Below are 15,255 nucleotides of genomic sequence, written 5' to 3'. Positions count from 1 at the left end.
ACCGAAGGGTAAATTCACTGTCATCAATTCACCGAAGGGTAAATTCACTGTCATCAATTCACCGAAGGGTAAATTCACCGTCATCAATTCACCGAAGGGTAAATTCACTGTCATCAATTCACCGAAGGGTAAATTCACCGTCATCAATTCACCGTCATCAATTCACCGAAGGGTACATTCACCGTCATCAATTCACCGAAGGGTAAATTCACCGTCATCAATTCACCGTCATCAATTCACCGAAGGGTAAATTCACTGTCATCAATTCACCGAAGGGTAAATTCACCGTCATCAATTCACTGAAGGGAAAGTCACTGTCATCAATTTACAGAAAGGAAAGTTCACCATCATCAATTCACCGAAGGGAAAGTTACCGTCATCAATTCACCGAAGGGAAAGTTCACCGTCATCAATTCACCGAAGGGTAAATTCACTGAAGGGAAAGTTACCGTCATCAATTCAGCGAAAGGAAAAGTTCACCGTCATCAATTCACCGAAGAGTAAATTCACCGTCATCAATTCACCGAAGGGTAAATTCACCGTCATCAATTCACTGAAGGGAAAGTCACTGTCATCAATTTACTGAAAGGAAAGTTCACCGTCATCAATTCACCGAAGGGTAAATTCACCGTCATGAATTCACTGAAGGGAAAGTCATCGTCATCAATTCACCGAAGGGAAAGTTCACCGTCATCAATTCAGCATAAGGAAACTTCACCATCATCAATGTTACAGTTATTTAGCCCCAGGAAACATTGCCTCCAGTTGGCTATAAATGCACTATCTGCATCCTTATGTTTTCGAACAAGGGAGCTTAGTCTCCCCACTCAGCTCAGAGCAATATCTGGGTACCAATAGTTCATGGGTTACTTCCCTTCATCAGCACAGAGTAACTGCTTGGCTAGAGATGGCGCCACTAAATCCTTGTTCGAAAATATAAGGACATAGATAGTATGTTGATAGCCAGCTGGAGACGATGTTTCCTGGGGCTATATAACAGTAACATTCATCCTAACCAAGATTGCCACATTATATCATACCTGGTAAATCTGTCAAAGATACACCATATGTTATCTTCATGAAAGCTTGTTCTTCTTCATTGCCAAATAACAGGGAGTTTTGTAGACAGGCTTCGAAAAACTGTCTTGAATCTCTAGGGTGGCATATCATCAACATATCGGAAGCTTTGAATGCTATCTGAAAGAAAAAAAAAAAAGAAAAAGAAACAAGTAACAAGTAGGCGCAGGAGTGGCTGTGTGGTAAGTAGCTTTCTAACCAACCACATGGTTCCGGGTTCAGTCTCACTGCGTGGCATCTTGGGCAAGTGTCTTCTGCTATAGCCCCGGGCCGACCAATGCCTTGTGAGTGGATTTGGTAGACGGAAACTGAAAGAAGCCTGTCGTATATATGTATACATGTATATGTATGTATGTGTGTGTGTTTGTCCCCCTAGCATTGCTTGACAACCGATGCTGGTGTGTTTATGTCCCCGTTACTTAGCGGTTCGGCAAAAGAGACGGCCGATAGAATAAGTACTGGGCTTACAAAGAATAAGTCTCGGGGTCGATTTGCTCGACTAAAGGCGGTGCTCCAGCATGGCCGCAGTCAAATGACTGAAACATGTAAAAGAGTAAAAGGAGTAAAGAGTACTAAAATGAGTAATTTACTTGGAAGGATAGATTGTAATATTGAACTCAAAGCATAAAGAGTTGGTAGGAAAAACCACGGCTTCTGGCTTAAGCACAAGGTCAGCAAATTTGAGTGTAGGGGTTTGGTCAGTATCATAAGTCCCCCAGTACTTGACTGGTACTTTATTTCATCAGGCTCCAAAAGAATGGAAAGCAAAGTTGACCTCTGGAAGATTTCAACTAAGAATGAAAAGAGCCAGGAAACAAATAGTGCAAAACATTCTAAGAATATTAAACTGATTCCTGGAAGAATTATCATCATCATCATCAACGTTTAGCGTCCGCTTTCCATGCTAGCATGGGTTGGACGGTTCAACTGGGGTCTGGGAAGCCAGAAGGCTGCACCAGGCCCAGTCTGATCTGGCAGTGTTTCTACAGCTGGATGCCCTTCCTAACGCCAACCACTCCGTGAATGTAGTGGGTGCTTTTTATGTGCCAGACGAGGCTGGCGAACGGCCACGCTCAGATGGTGTTTTTTATGTGCCACCGACACAGGTGCCAGACGAGGCTGGCGAACGGCCACGCTCGGATGGTGTTTTTTATGTGCCACCGACACAGGTGCCAGACAAGGCTGGCGAACGGCCACGCTCGGATGGTGTTTTTTATGTGCCACCAACACAGGTGCCAGACGAGGCTGGCGAATGGCCACGCTTGGATTGTGTTTTTTATGTGCCACCGACACAGGTGCCAGACAAAGCTGGCGAATGGCCACGCTCGGATGGTGTTTTTTATGTGCCACCGACACAGGTGCCAGACGAGGCTGGTGAACAGCCACGCTCGGATGGTGTTTTTTATGTGCCACCGACACAGGTGCCAGACAAGGCTGGCGAACGGCCACGCTCAGATGGTGTTTTTTATGTGCCACCAACACAGGTGCCAGACGAGGCTGGCGAACGGCCATGCTCGGATGGTGTTTTTTATGTGCCACCGACACAGGTGCCAGACGAGGCTGGCGAACGGCCACGCTCGGATGGTGTTTTTTTATGTGCCACCGACACAGGTGCCAGACGAGGAAGAATAAAAGACAGAATGGAGTTCAGTGAGTAAAAGAGTTCTTCACCCAGAAGGATGAACAGTAAAGTTGACAGTGGTGTGAATTGAACCCAGAACATAAAGAAAGGTAACTAAATACTATCAGCTGACTTAATATTTCGCCTCATCTCATTGCAGACCTCACTGATTTACACACAAATTCGTTAAGCAATCTAAGTAATTTCCTTTATATTCATCTAGCGATTTGTCTAAGCATCTTTCTAGAAAGATAGGTTTGTCAATTTGTCTCTCTCTCTCTCTCTTTTACTTGTTTCAGTCATTTGACTGCGGCCATGCTGGAGCACCGCCTTTAGTCAAGCAAATCGACCCCAGGACTTATTCTTTGTAAGCCCAGTACTTATTCTATCGGTCTCTTTTGCTGAACCGCTAAGTAACGGGGACATAAACACACCAGCATCGGTTGTCAAGCAATGCTAGGGGGACAAACACAGACACACAAACACACACACGCATATACATATATACATATATACGATGGGCTTCTTTCAGTTTCCGTCTACCAAATCCACTCACAAGGCTTTGGTCGGTCCGAGGCTATAGTAGAAGACACTTACCCAAGGTGCCACGCAGTGGGACTGAACCCGGAACCATGTGGCTGGTAAACAAACTACTTACCACACAGCCACTCCTGCTGTTTAACTTTCTATTAATCACAGTCTCTTTATCTCTTTTACTCTCCATCTCTTATTTCATCTCTCGCTCTCTGACTCTCTGCCTATCTATTAACTGGTCTCTATGCATGTTCTTCTAGCCATCAATAACTTCCTCTATCTCTCTCACTATTTGACTCATCATCGTCATTATAATTTTCCTCCTCCTCCTCCTCCTCATCATCATCATCATCATCATCATCATCATCATCATTTTCATCATTTAGCGTCCGTTTTCCATGCTAGCATGGGTTGGATGGTTCAACTGGGGTCTGTGAAGCCGGAAGGCCGCATCAGGCCCAGTCAGATCTGGCAGTGTTTCTACGGCTGAATGCCCTTCCTAACGCCAACCACTCCGTGAGTGTAGTGGGTGCTTTTTACGTGCCACCCGCAACAGGTGCCAGACGGACCTGGCAAACGGCCATGAACGGATGGTGCTTTTACGTGTCACCATCATCATTTTGATGCTCACTTGTGAGTAAAAGAGTTCATCACTTGGAAGGATAAACAGTAAAGTTGACAGTGGTTGGAATTGAACCCAGAACATAGAGGTAACTAAATACAACCAGCTGACTTAATATTTTGCCTCATGTCATTAGAGACCTCACTGATTTACACACAAATTTATTAACCAAAATGTCATGTTTATGGTTTCCGTTTGTCATGTCTACAAGACGCTGGATTCTGGTAATTATCAAACTGAACTCCAATCACCTTACTTTGCGACATAAACTTTTATTGTAATACCATGTATTACCACATTGTAATACTACTTTAGGCTTAGGAGTGGCTGTGTGGTAAGTAGTTTGTTTACCAACCACATGGTTCCGGGTTCAGTCCCACTGCGTGGTACCTTGGGCAAGTGTCTTCTACTATAGCCTCGGGTCGACCAAAGCTTTGTGAGTGGATTTGGTAGATGGAAACTGAACAAAGCCTGTCGTATATATGTATATATATGTGTGTGTGTATATGTTTGTGTGTCTGTGTTTGTCCCCCCAACATTGCTTGACAACTGATGGTGTGTCTACGTCCCCGTAACTTAGCGGTTCAGCAAAAGAGACTGATAGAATACATACTAGGTTTACAAAGATTAAGTCTTGGGTTGATTTACTCAACTAAAGGCGGTGTTCCAGCATGGCCACAGTCAAATGACTGAAACAAAGAGTAGACGCTATTGTGATACCATGTCTCTCTGTTATACCATACTACTCTCTAAGGTTGTCTTTCGGTTAGTCCCTGCTTCAATAGAATTAGTGGTTCCATCACTACAGGACTATTAACACTGCTACTACAACTAATACTACTACTACTAGACAGCATAGTTTGGTGTCTTACTAGCGATGATAAGTACAATGTAATACAGTGGATTGTGTATCTTGGATCATACTGAGTCTCGGATCAACTAACCACATGAGGTCTGATACGTGATATACTGAGTCAGACTCAGATCTGAACAGACAGAAACAGAAAGTAGGATAGACTGAAAATGTCTAAGAGACTGAGTTTGATGAACTAGGAGTGAGTCTGACCTAATATATTCTGAGTGACACTTAGTCCAAGGTAGCCGGAGTGCAGATTAAGATGTAACAGAAAAAAACCCCCAAATAAAAGTAATACAAGACAGAATAAGATGTAACCAAAAAGGATTTGTAAGAAGGGGCAGAAGAGACCCTATGCCGAGCTTACAGCAGGGTTTCTCGACCGTTTTTTACCTATAGACCCCTTTCATTGCTATTCCACTCTATTGGACCATCCTAGACATTCGATGTTTAAAAGAATCATATATTTTTGTAATTAAATATTATTAAGAATGGTATTAAAAAATTGTTGAAATATTTTGTGTATTGTCGAAGTATAACCAATTTCTTGCTGATATATTTTAACAACAGCAGACTCTTATATGGACCCCCATGGGCCATATGGCCCTCAATTGAGAACCAATGGTAAAGATGTGGGAAGATATAACACAGGTTAAACTAAAATGCGACATATGAAAGACTGACTTACAACACAAGATACAAGACACGTTGTTAAGGACAAAATATCTTACCTCATAATAAACTCCATATGTCCTACCATCAGAGGGTGCATCAATCCCTTTCTTCATCAGAAACGAAATATTTTCCCAGTTGTTGTTCATTATTCCGAGCGCTTCATATATGAGGCCTTTATCATAAATATCTTGAGCCTTCATCAGACTTTTCCCAATAATGTTTGTATATTTGAGCTTTACCAAATCATTGCTGTGTACATTGTCTATCTGTTGCATAGAAAGTACACGTACTAACTGTTGCACTTGGAAAGTCTGTAATTCTAAATCTGAACTGATCAAACCTTGTTCAACAAGCGGCATCAGAACACGTATCATTGAAGCTGGTTGACTAGAAGAATCAGTCATTTCAACAGCTTCCTCAATACCAAATCTTCCAGGAAAATATGAAAGCACTTTGATAGCTTCTTGCTGTTTGTGAGAGAGTTGAGAAAAGTACTTGTCCATTTCTTGCTTAATATTACGTCTGTTAATTGTACATTCGTCCAGCCAGTCATTGAGCTTGGTTTCATCACAAATCATTTTGTAGATATCATCAAAAGAGAAATGATGATGAAACTGGGAGAATTTTTCTGCAAAGTAAATAAGAAGTCCTGGCAGGCCACAGGCATATCTGATGATGTTGTGTATTTGTTCTTTGTTCTCATCATCCGTCTCAATGTCTGAACAGCGACCGAAAAGAAGCTGGGCATCTTTAATGGACAATGGACTCACTTTACACTTTCCAAACCTGATTCCATCAAACTGAAATGGTTCTCCACTACTTAATATGAGAATGATTTTTAGATTTCTGTGCAGTGGAAAGTCATTGTCACAAAGCTCCTGGAAACCTTGAAGGAAGCTTTCTTGAATGTTCTGGAAATCATCAAAAATACAAATTTTCCATTTCGTGTTGGTGATAGTGGAACAATTGGTGAATGTATTGTACATGTTGGAAATATCAGACCAACTGCTATTATTAGAAATATGGATGTGTTTTATGTGGAGTCTTTCGGGGTTGATTTCATCCTTCAATTCTTCACAGACCTGTCATATTAGAAACATAACATTAGAACAAGTTCAAAGGTTTCCATAGATTCACTTATCAATTTATCGGTCTCTCACTTTGTCTTTTTCTCTGTCTGACTTTATAATTCTCTCTCAATAACTGTCTCTTTGTCTATTCTTTTATCTATGCATTAGTTCAGGGTATCCTTTATATTCCTTTATATTCACCTTACAGTTTGTCTAAGTATTTTTCTGGATAACAGTTTGTCACTTTGCCATTCAATCTCGTTAATTATCTTTCTATTAATTACACAGTTGCTTCATCTCTTTTACTATCCATCTCTTATTTCTCCTACCTCTCTCATTCTCTGTCTATCAATTAACTAGTCTCTACATATATTCTTCTACCCATCAATAACTTCATTTATCTCTCTGGCTATTTAACTCATCGTCATCTTCATCATTTAACGCCCACTTGTCCCACATTAAAAGCACCTACTACATTCTGTGGATATGATAATATATCTATAGGCACAGATAGAATGCCTTTCATTGAGTCTCAATCAGGGCAAGCCTGCAGCCAAACAAGAACCTGCACTGTCAAGCCAATCTACTAGAAAAAGCAGTCAAATCTCTCTCAAACTGCACCTCTTTTTTATAACATAGAACAGGATACATTCAAGAATGTAGTCTTTCACACCTTTAAATAGACAGGATGGTTACAAGAGAAATACCTTTGATCATAGGTCAACCACCAACTCACCAAACGGTACAAAGACTTCAGTGACTGCCATTGTATGGGATTGAACCAGAAATGCTTTTCTCTTTAGTCAGTAACTTAACTGTAAAACCTCAATGATCCCTAATAACCTACAGAAAGGCAAAATGCAATAAGGTTAACGTAAAAAGAAAAGAGAAAACAATAGTAAATTTCTTACAGTTTTCACAAGACTTGTTTTGCCAACATAAGGCAGTCCATAAATTTGTATTATTTGAGTATCTTCATCCTTGATCAAGATCTTCAGTTTTTCCCTGTCATCATGTCGTCCAACAAAGTGTCTGCCAGAATTGCCTTGCTGTCTCATGTAATTGGACGGTAATCGATATGGTGTTGCCATACTGAAATATGAAAAATTTACATTATAAATACAAACACAAGCATATATATGTGTGTGTGTGTACATATATATAAATAGGGGAAGAATTCACAAAAAAAAAAAACAACAAAAGACGAAGACAGTTGGTGTAGACAACAAACAGATGTATTAGTATAATGCTCAGGAAGTGAAAAAGTCTTTAATGCTTTGAGCCTATGCTCTTCCACAGAAAGGAACACAGAAAGAAAGAAGGAGAGAAAATAAAGAATGTGTAGTGGCTAGCACCAGGCTCCAGTCTTGATCTCGCAGTGTTTCTACAGCTGGATGCCCTTCCTAATGCCAACCACTCTGTGAGTGCAGTGGGTGCTTTAGGTGCCAGGCGAGGCTGGCAACGGCGAGGGTCGGATGGTGCTTTTTACGTGCCACTGGCACGGAGGCCAGTCGAAGCAGCACTGGCAACGACCACATTTGGATGGTTCTTTTACGTGCCGCTGGCACTGGTATCACAACTACAATTTCCATTGATTTTTGATCGATTTCGATTTCACTTGCCTCAACAGGTCTTTGCAAGCAGAGTTTTGTGTCCCAAGAAGGAAGGTATGCATAAGTGGACAGGCTACATCCCAGGCAGAGGCCACAGGTTATGGTCTCACTTGTCCTGCCGGGTTTTCTCACACACAGCATACTTCCAAAGGTCTCGTGAAACTCAGAGTAACAGGTTTTGTTGAATTTTCCGCTGCTTTAAATAAAGCATGTTACTCTACCACTGCTATTTGAGTACTCTTTTTCCACCTTCTTTCACATTTATGTGTTTACTCCGGTATATATAAGTATATATAAGTATATATATATATATATATATATATATATATATGTGTGTGTGTGTGTGTGTGTGTGTGTATGTATGTATATATACATATGTAATATATATATATATATATATATATATATATATATATATATATATATATATATGCACATGTGTGTATGTGTGAATCACCATCATTATCATCCTTTAAAAACTGTTTTCCATGCTGGTATGGGTTGGACGGCTTGACAGGAACTGGCAAAGCCATGGGCCACACAAGGTTCCATAGTCTGTTTTGGCTTAGTCTCTACAGCCTAACGCCCTTCCTAACACCAACCATTTTACAGAGTGGCACCACCACAAGTTCACCAGCACCCACACCAATGCTTTCTAACATGGCACCTTGGTTTTAAGATATCAATTCTTTGTGGAGGTGGTGGTGGTGGTGGTGTCTTTAGGAGCAGGTGAGGCTGTGTGGTAAGTAGCTTGCTTCCCAGTAACAGTAGATGAAAGCAGGTCAATAAAAAGAGACTAATAGAATAAGTTTAAGAAAAAAAAGTACTAAGCCATACTTCCAGAATTTTTAAAGAAATTTGGGGATTTCAGCATGAAGTTCCCATGGGATACCTTCTGTTTTTTTACCTGAAGTTATTTGTTAATATATATATATATATTTCTTTACTACCCACAAGGGGCTGAACACAGAGGGGACAGACAAGGACAGACAAAGGGATCAAGTCGATTACATCGACCCCAGTGCGTAACTGGTACTTAATTTATCGACCCCGAAAGGATAAAAGGCAAAGTCGACCTCGGCAGAATTTGAATTCGGAACATAGCGACAGACGAAATACAGCTAAGCATTTCGCCCGGCGTGCTAATGATTCTGCCAGCTCGCCGCCTTTTATTTGTTATTCGTTAATAATATATAATCAACAACTTTACTAATATAGTGAAGAGGATTTGAAAATGCAGGGGTCTTTTAAAGATGTTTATTAACTTAACCAGTTTCACTTATTAAAAAAAAAAAAGATTTTCTAAAGTAAAATGCAAGACTTTGTGTAGCTTTTGTGGGGCTAAAAATTAATTAACAAAGATGGATTAAAATACAGTGAGATAGTCTTTGACAATGATGAGAAAATGTAAAGAAACAGAATCTTTGACAATGATAAAGAGAGGCTTTGTGTTTAAACAGTTTACATAAAGTGTTCAAAATAGACAGTAATTATTTGGATTGTGGAAAGATATATAATGCTTATATCTGTTTCTTTACTACCCACAAAGGGCTAAACACAGAGAGGGGACAAACAAGGACAGACAGACTGATTAAGACGATTATATCGACCCCAGTGCGTAATTGGTACTTAATTTATCGACCCCGAAAGGATGAAAGGCAAAGTCGACCTTGGCGGAATTTGAACTCAGAACGTAACGGCAGATGAAATACCTATTTCTTTACTACCCACAAGGGGCTAAACACAGAGGGGACAAACAAGGACAGACAAACGGATTAAGTCGATTATATCGACCCCAGTGCGCAACTGGTACTTATTTTATCGACCCCGAAAGGATGAAAGGCAAAGTCGACCTTGGCGGAATTTGAACTGAGAACGTAACGGCAGACAAAATACGGCTATGCATTTCGTCCGACGTGCTAACGATTCTGCTAGCTCGCAGCCTTAATAACGCTTATATCATTCAAGCAACACAATCTTTGACCTAGCAACTCGGTTGATACTATGACACTTTCTCATAGCGGATTAATATGTAACAAAGCTCAATTATTAAACAAAACAGTACGAAATCAGGCAATGTCACTTTAATGGATGGAACGAGCTAATGTACGACACATATCTCTTTACTCTCTTTTACTAGTTTCAGTCATTTGAATGTGGCCATGCTGGAGCACCACCTTTAGTCAAGCAAATCGACCCCAGGACTTATTCTTTGTAAGCCCAGTACTTATTCTATCGGTCTCTTTTGCCGAGCCATTAAGTTACGGGGACGTAAACACACCAGCATCGGTTGTCAAGCGATGTTAAGGGGACAGACACAGACACACAAACACATATACACACACACACATATATATATACATATATATGACGGGCTTCTTTCAGTTTCCATCTACCAAATCCACTCACAAGATTTTGGTCGGCCCAGGGCTATAGTAGCAGACACTTGCCCAAGGTACCACGCAGCGGGAATGAACTCGGAACCATGTGGTTGGTAAGCAAGCTACTTACCACACAGCCACTTCTTCACCTATATATATATATATATATATATATATATATATATATATATATATATATACACATATATATACGATGGGCTTCTTTCAGTTTCCATCTACCAAATCCACTCACAAGACTTTGGTCGGCCCGAGGCTATAGCAGAAGACACTTGCCCAAGGTACCACGCAGTGGGAATGAACTCGGAACCATGTGGTTGGTAAGCAAGCTATTTACCACACAGCCACTCCTGCGCCTACTTGTGTAGAAATGTCAATATATATAGAAATATCTTTTTGTTTCAGTCATTAGATTGCAGCCAGGGGGTTTTTGGAAAAAAAAATTGCGAGAAAATAAGGGTGGGGGGAGAAAGTCTTCCCCAACAAAATGATATTTAAAAATTTTTTTCTTTTTTGGCAATTCGTGTTTAGAAAGTGGATCTTCCATTTGGCTGTTGTTTCTAGCTTGTCGGACTTTTTCCGGTTGGAGCGTACTTAAAAATTGCAGATTTTGAAAACCCCCAAAACACGTTTTCAAAATTTTTATTTTCCTCCTCTCCACCCCTCTGGTAAAGGAAAAAAAAGTGGGGTGGGGGAAATGAAAATTTTGAAAACGTGATTCGTCGTTTAGCTGCTGTTTTTAGCATGTCGAGTTTTCTGTTTAGAATACTTTCCATGTCTGTTATTTTAGGAGGTGTTTATTTAGTTTTTATTTTTTTTCTGAAAACTTGAAATTTTACAAATTTCTTTTTTCATAATCATAGTCTCCGTTTTTTTACTACGTATCTTGCCCCCCCCCCCCCGCAATTTTTTTAAAAAGGTAAAAAATTGGTGGGGTGGGGTAGGGGGAATCAAAATTTTGTAATGCCGATTTCTTTTTTCTTTCTTTTTTTCTTTCTTTTGGCGATCTTTCGTCTCTAGTAGACCTTTCCGTCGATTTCCGTAAAAATTTTTTTTTTTTTACATATGGGCTTGCGGGAACTTTTGAAGTAATATACACATACACCGAGTAAAAAATTTCAGTTATCTCTTTCTTTCACACATTACTCTGTCTCTTCACACACACTAACAGAAGCACTTCACTTACACAACATACTTTCTGTCTCCCACACCCCATCAAACACACACACACACACATGTACATCAATGCTTCACATGCACGGTAACTTCAAAAGAACTTCCCTCTTCATACAATCGCTTTCTCTTAGTCTCTTTCGCTCTCATTAATTCAAAAGTTCCCGCAAGCCCATATGTAAAAAAAAAAAATTTTTTACGGAAATCGACGGAAAGGTCTACTAGAGACGAAAGATTGCCTTTTTTTTTTTTTGCAGATTTGGAATCTCCGCAGTCGAAAAGATGGGTTTCAGTAGACCCCCCCCCCAAAAAAAACGGAAGGGGTGAGGCCCATGTCCTTTATTTCTGCCGATTTAGGGTGACCGAAACATCGAAATTACAGTCAAAACTACTATTCTTGTTCGAGAATAATGGATGAATGTGTAGGTTTAGCAACCATTATTCTTTTGCTCTTATTCTTGTAACATTTCGGTTTGACGTAAGCAACCGCAAGAACAGACACCGAACTTGCAAAAAAAAAAATGCGTACTGGGGTCTTTGTCCATCTAAAACCCTTCAATGTGGTGTCCCAACATTGCTGTAGTCCGACGACAGAAACAAATGAATTACATAATTTACATAAATTTACAGGAATTACATAAATAGGCGCAGGAGTGTCTGTGTGGTATGTAGCTTGCTAACCAACCACATGGTTCCGGGTTCAGTCCCACTGCGTGGCATCTTGGGCAAGTGTCTTTCTTCTATAGCCTCGGGCCGACCAAAGCCTTGTGAGGGGATTTGGTAGACGGAAACTGAAAGAAGCCCGTCGTATATATCTATATATATATATATATATATATATATGCGTGTGTGTGTCTGTGTTTGTCCCCCTAGCATTGCTTGACAACCGATGCTGGTGTGTTTACGTCCCCGTCACTTAGCGGTTCGGCAAAAGAAAACCGATAGAATAAGTACTGGGCTTACAAAAGAATAAGTCCCGGGGTCGATTTGCTCGACTAAAGGCGGTGCTCCGGCATGGCCGCAGTCAAATGACTGAAACAAGTAAAAGAGTAAAGAGCAAATGGTTTATCTTTCACTTTCGAAACTTTTCGCTTACTCTCAATAGCCATGCCTATTTTTGTACTTACTCGGCCTCATTTCGTAGCGGAAAATAATTGCTGAGGTTTTGTTTGTTTTGATTCACGTAATTGTGATCGCTCTGGCTGTTGTTTACAGATTTTTTGTTCATGATGAAAGGAAAGTGTTTTTGGTGGAGGTAAATTAGTGGGTTTCTTTAGTGAAAAAACCCCCAAAAAACCGAAAGGGGGTACGGTCCATGTCCTTTACCTCCGCCACCTAAATCCTAATTGGGTTGTCCGGTGACGGCTTAAAGAATAATAAATCTGAACTCTTCAAAAGTATGGGGCAACTATCCAATTTAGTATAAAACTGTTTTAATTTTAATTGAACATAAACACACACACACCACATATATATATATGTATATGTAGATTATTATATATATAGATATATATATCTATATATATATATATATATATAAATATAGGCGAAAGTAAAGAATACGTACACCCGGGGTTTAGGGTTAGGGTTAGGAGTTAAGGTTTAGGTTTAAGGTTTTGGTTACGCCGAAAACGGATGGTGTACGTATTCTTGACCTCCGCCGAAATTTATGGGGGAAAATCTTTTCCGAGGGAGTGGAGAGAAGACTTTCGGAAAATTCACAAGGTCCGATTTTTTCCCCCATAACTTTGAGGAAAATGGTTATCTTTTCACGTAATTTTATATTAATAGTTTTCAAACGGTATCCCTCTCGGAAGATCCTACCTTTCTATCCACGATCAAAATACTGAGTGTTTATGGGGAAGCCTGGAAAAGAATGAGACCCAGCTACTTGGAACAATTCGTCGCTCGTTTATTTTTCACACGGGCCAAACACCGCCAACCCAGCGACTTCTTAAGTTTATTTTAGAGGCTGCAAGACTACAACCCATGTTCCTGATATCACAGAAGGATATATAACGGTTCCTGATGTCGTTCACCTCCTTGGGGCATTTTTTATACCGTAAAACATTCTTCTAACCCGCAAACTATGCTTATACTTTAAAATAAATACAGATCTTTCTACACCCAATTTGGCTTATTAACTTGCTTATTGGTGCCGGAGAGAACTTGTCGTAATTAACACCAAATATTAAACGAATAAGGAAGGTATCAGACGGTCGTGAGATATGCTAAAAACAACAGCTAAATAGCCCTTAACTTTTTTCTCAGTGAAACCATATTCAACACAATATTAATGGGTGAGTGCGTAGATGACTGAACGGGACAGGTTACTAACGGCTTAAATATGTGATTGTAAGTCCACACGACACAACTCCACGTAATTATAAAGTTAAAGAAACTTACTTTTTAAATAAATAAATCCTCGAAGAAAACCTGACCAGTATTCTTTATTCGTTTGGTGTTTTGTGAGAAGGCGAGCCAGCTTTGAAATAGTTTCGTTTTGAGTTTGGTTTTTTTTCAAAGAACAGAAACAGTTTGACTGTTTGTAACTCTTTTCTCAGTTTCCTTTGACCACTTGGCAGAGAGAGAGAGAGAGAGAGAGAGAGAGCGGGGGAGAAGTGTGCGTGTGTGGGCTTGGTAGGAGAAAAAACTCAGTTATAAACACAACAGCGGAATGTATGTGAGATCGTAATTTGAAAGTGGAACAGTTATATGGCGAGGAGGTGGTTAACAACATGGTAACTACTATGCTCTTTACTCTTTTGCTCTTTTACTTGTTTCAGTCATTTGACTGCGGCCAAGCTGGAGCACTGCCTTTTAGTCGAGCAAATCGACCCCGGGACTGATTCTTTGTAAGCCTAGTACTTATTCTATCGGCCTTCTTTTGCCGAACCGCTTGGTTACGGGGACGTAAACACATCAGCATCGGTTGTCAAGCGATGTTGGTGGGGGGGGGGGTGCTGGCAGAAACGTTAGCACACCGGGCGAAATGCTTTGCGGTATTTCGTCTGCGTTAGGTTGTGAGTTCGAATTCCGCCGAGGTCGACTTTGCCTTTCATCCTTTCGGGGTCGATAAATTAAGTACCAGTTACGCACTGGGGTCGATGTAATCGATTTAATACCTATGTCTGTCCTTGTTTGTCCCCTCTGTGTTTAGCCCCTTGTGGGTAGTAAAGAAATAGATGTTGGGGGGGGGGGGCAAACACAGACACACAAACACACACGCGCATACATATATATATATATATATATATATATATATATATATATATATATATATATATATATATATAATAATATAGGGTGAAACTAATTAATTTGGAATAATCATTAATTTCACCAAGTAGATTTCGGCATGTAAAAGCCCCATTCAAGGAAGGTTTAAGTAATACTAAGTAATTAAAGGTTTAGCGACGATTTGCCTCACCACACACCGAATTTAGAAATAGCAGTCAAAGAGTTTTGGCTATTCTTTCTACTTAATTACTTAGTATTACATATATATATACATATATACGACGAGCTTCTTTCAGTTTCCGTTTATCAAATCCACTCACAAGGCTTTGGTCGGCTCGAGGCTATAGTAGAAGACACTACCTAAGGTGCCACGCA

The 15,255-nt window shown here is 40.2% G+C and overlaps 1 protein-coding gene across 2 annotated transcripts in view; it reads right to left on the bottom strand.

Moving 5' to 3' along the window:
• Positions 1-14,234, bottom strand: part of LOC115223561 — a 47,274-nt gene extending 33,040 nt beyond the window's left edge. For both annotated transcript variants that reach the window (XM_036512381.1, XM_036512382.1), the window contains exons 1-4: positions 14,050-14,234; positions 7,367-7,549; positions 5,442-6,467; positions 1,041-1,197 (exon numbers count right to left, since the gene is read on the bottom strand). In XM_036512381.1, the coding sequence (XP_036368274.1) occupies positions 1,041-1,197; positions 5,442-6,467; positions 7,367-7,546 (1,363 nt within the window). In that variant the 5' untranslated portion in view covers positions 7,547-7,549; positions 14,050-14,234. The remainder of the gene's footprint in view (positions 1-1,040; positions 1,198-5,441; positions 6,468-7,366; positions 7,550-14,049) is intronic.
• Positions 14,235-15,255: the final 1,021 nt, after the last annotated feature.

This window comes from Octopus sinensis, linkage group LG23, assembly GCF_006345805.1.
Source record: "Octopus sinensis linkage group LG23, ASM634580v1, whole genome shotgun sequence".
NCBI classification, from domain to species: Eukaryota; Metazoa; Mollusca; class Cephalopoda; order Octopoda; family Octopodidae; genus Octopus; species Octopus sinensis.
The sequence above is the reverse complement of the archived record's forward strand: the minus strand, read 5'-3'. Positions and strand labels throughout refer to the sequence as shown.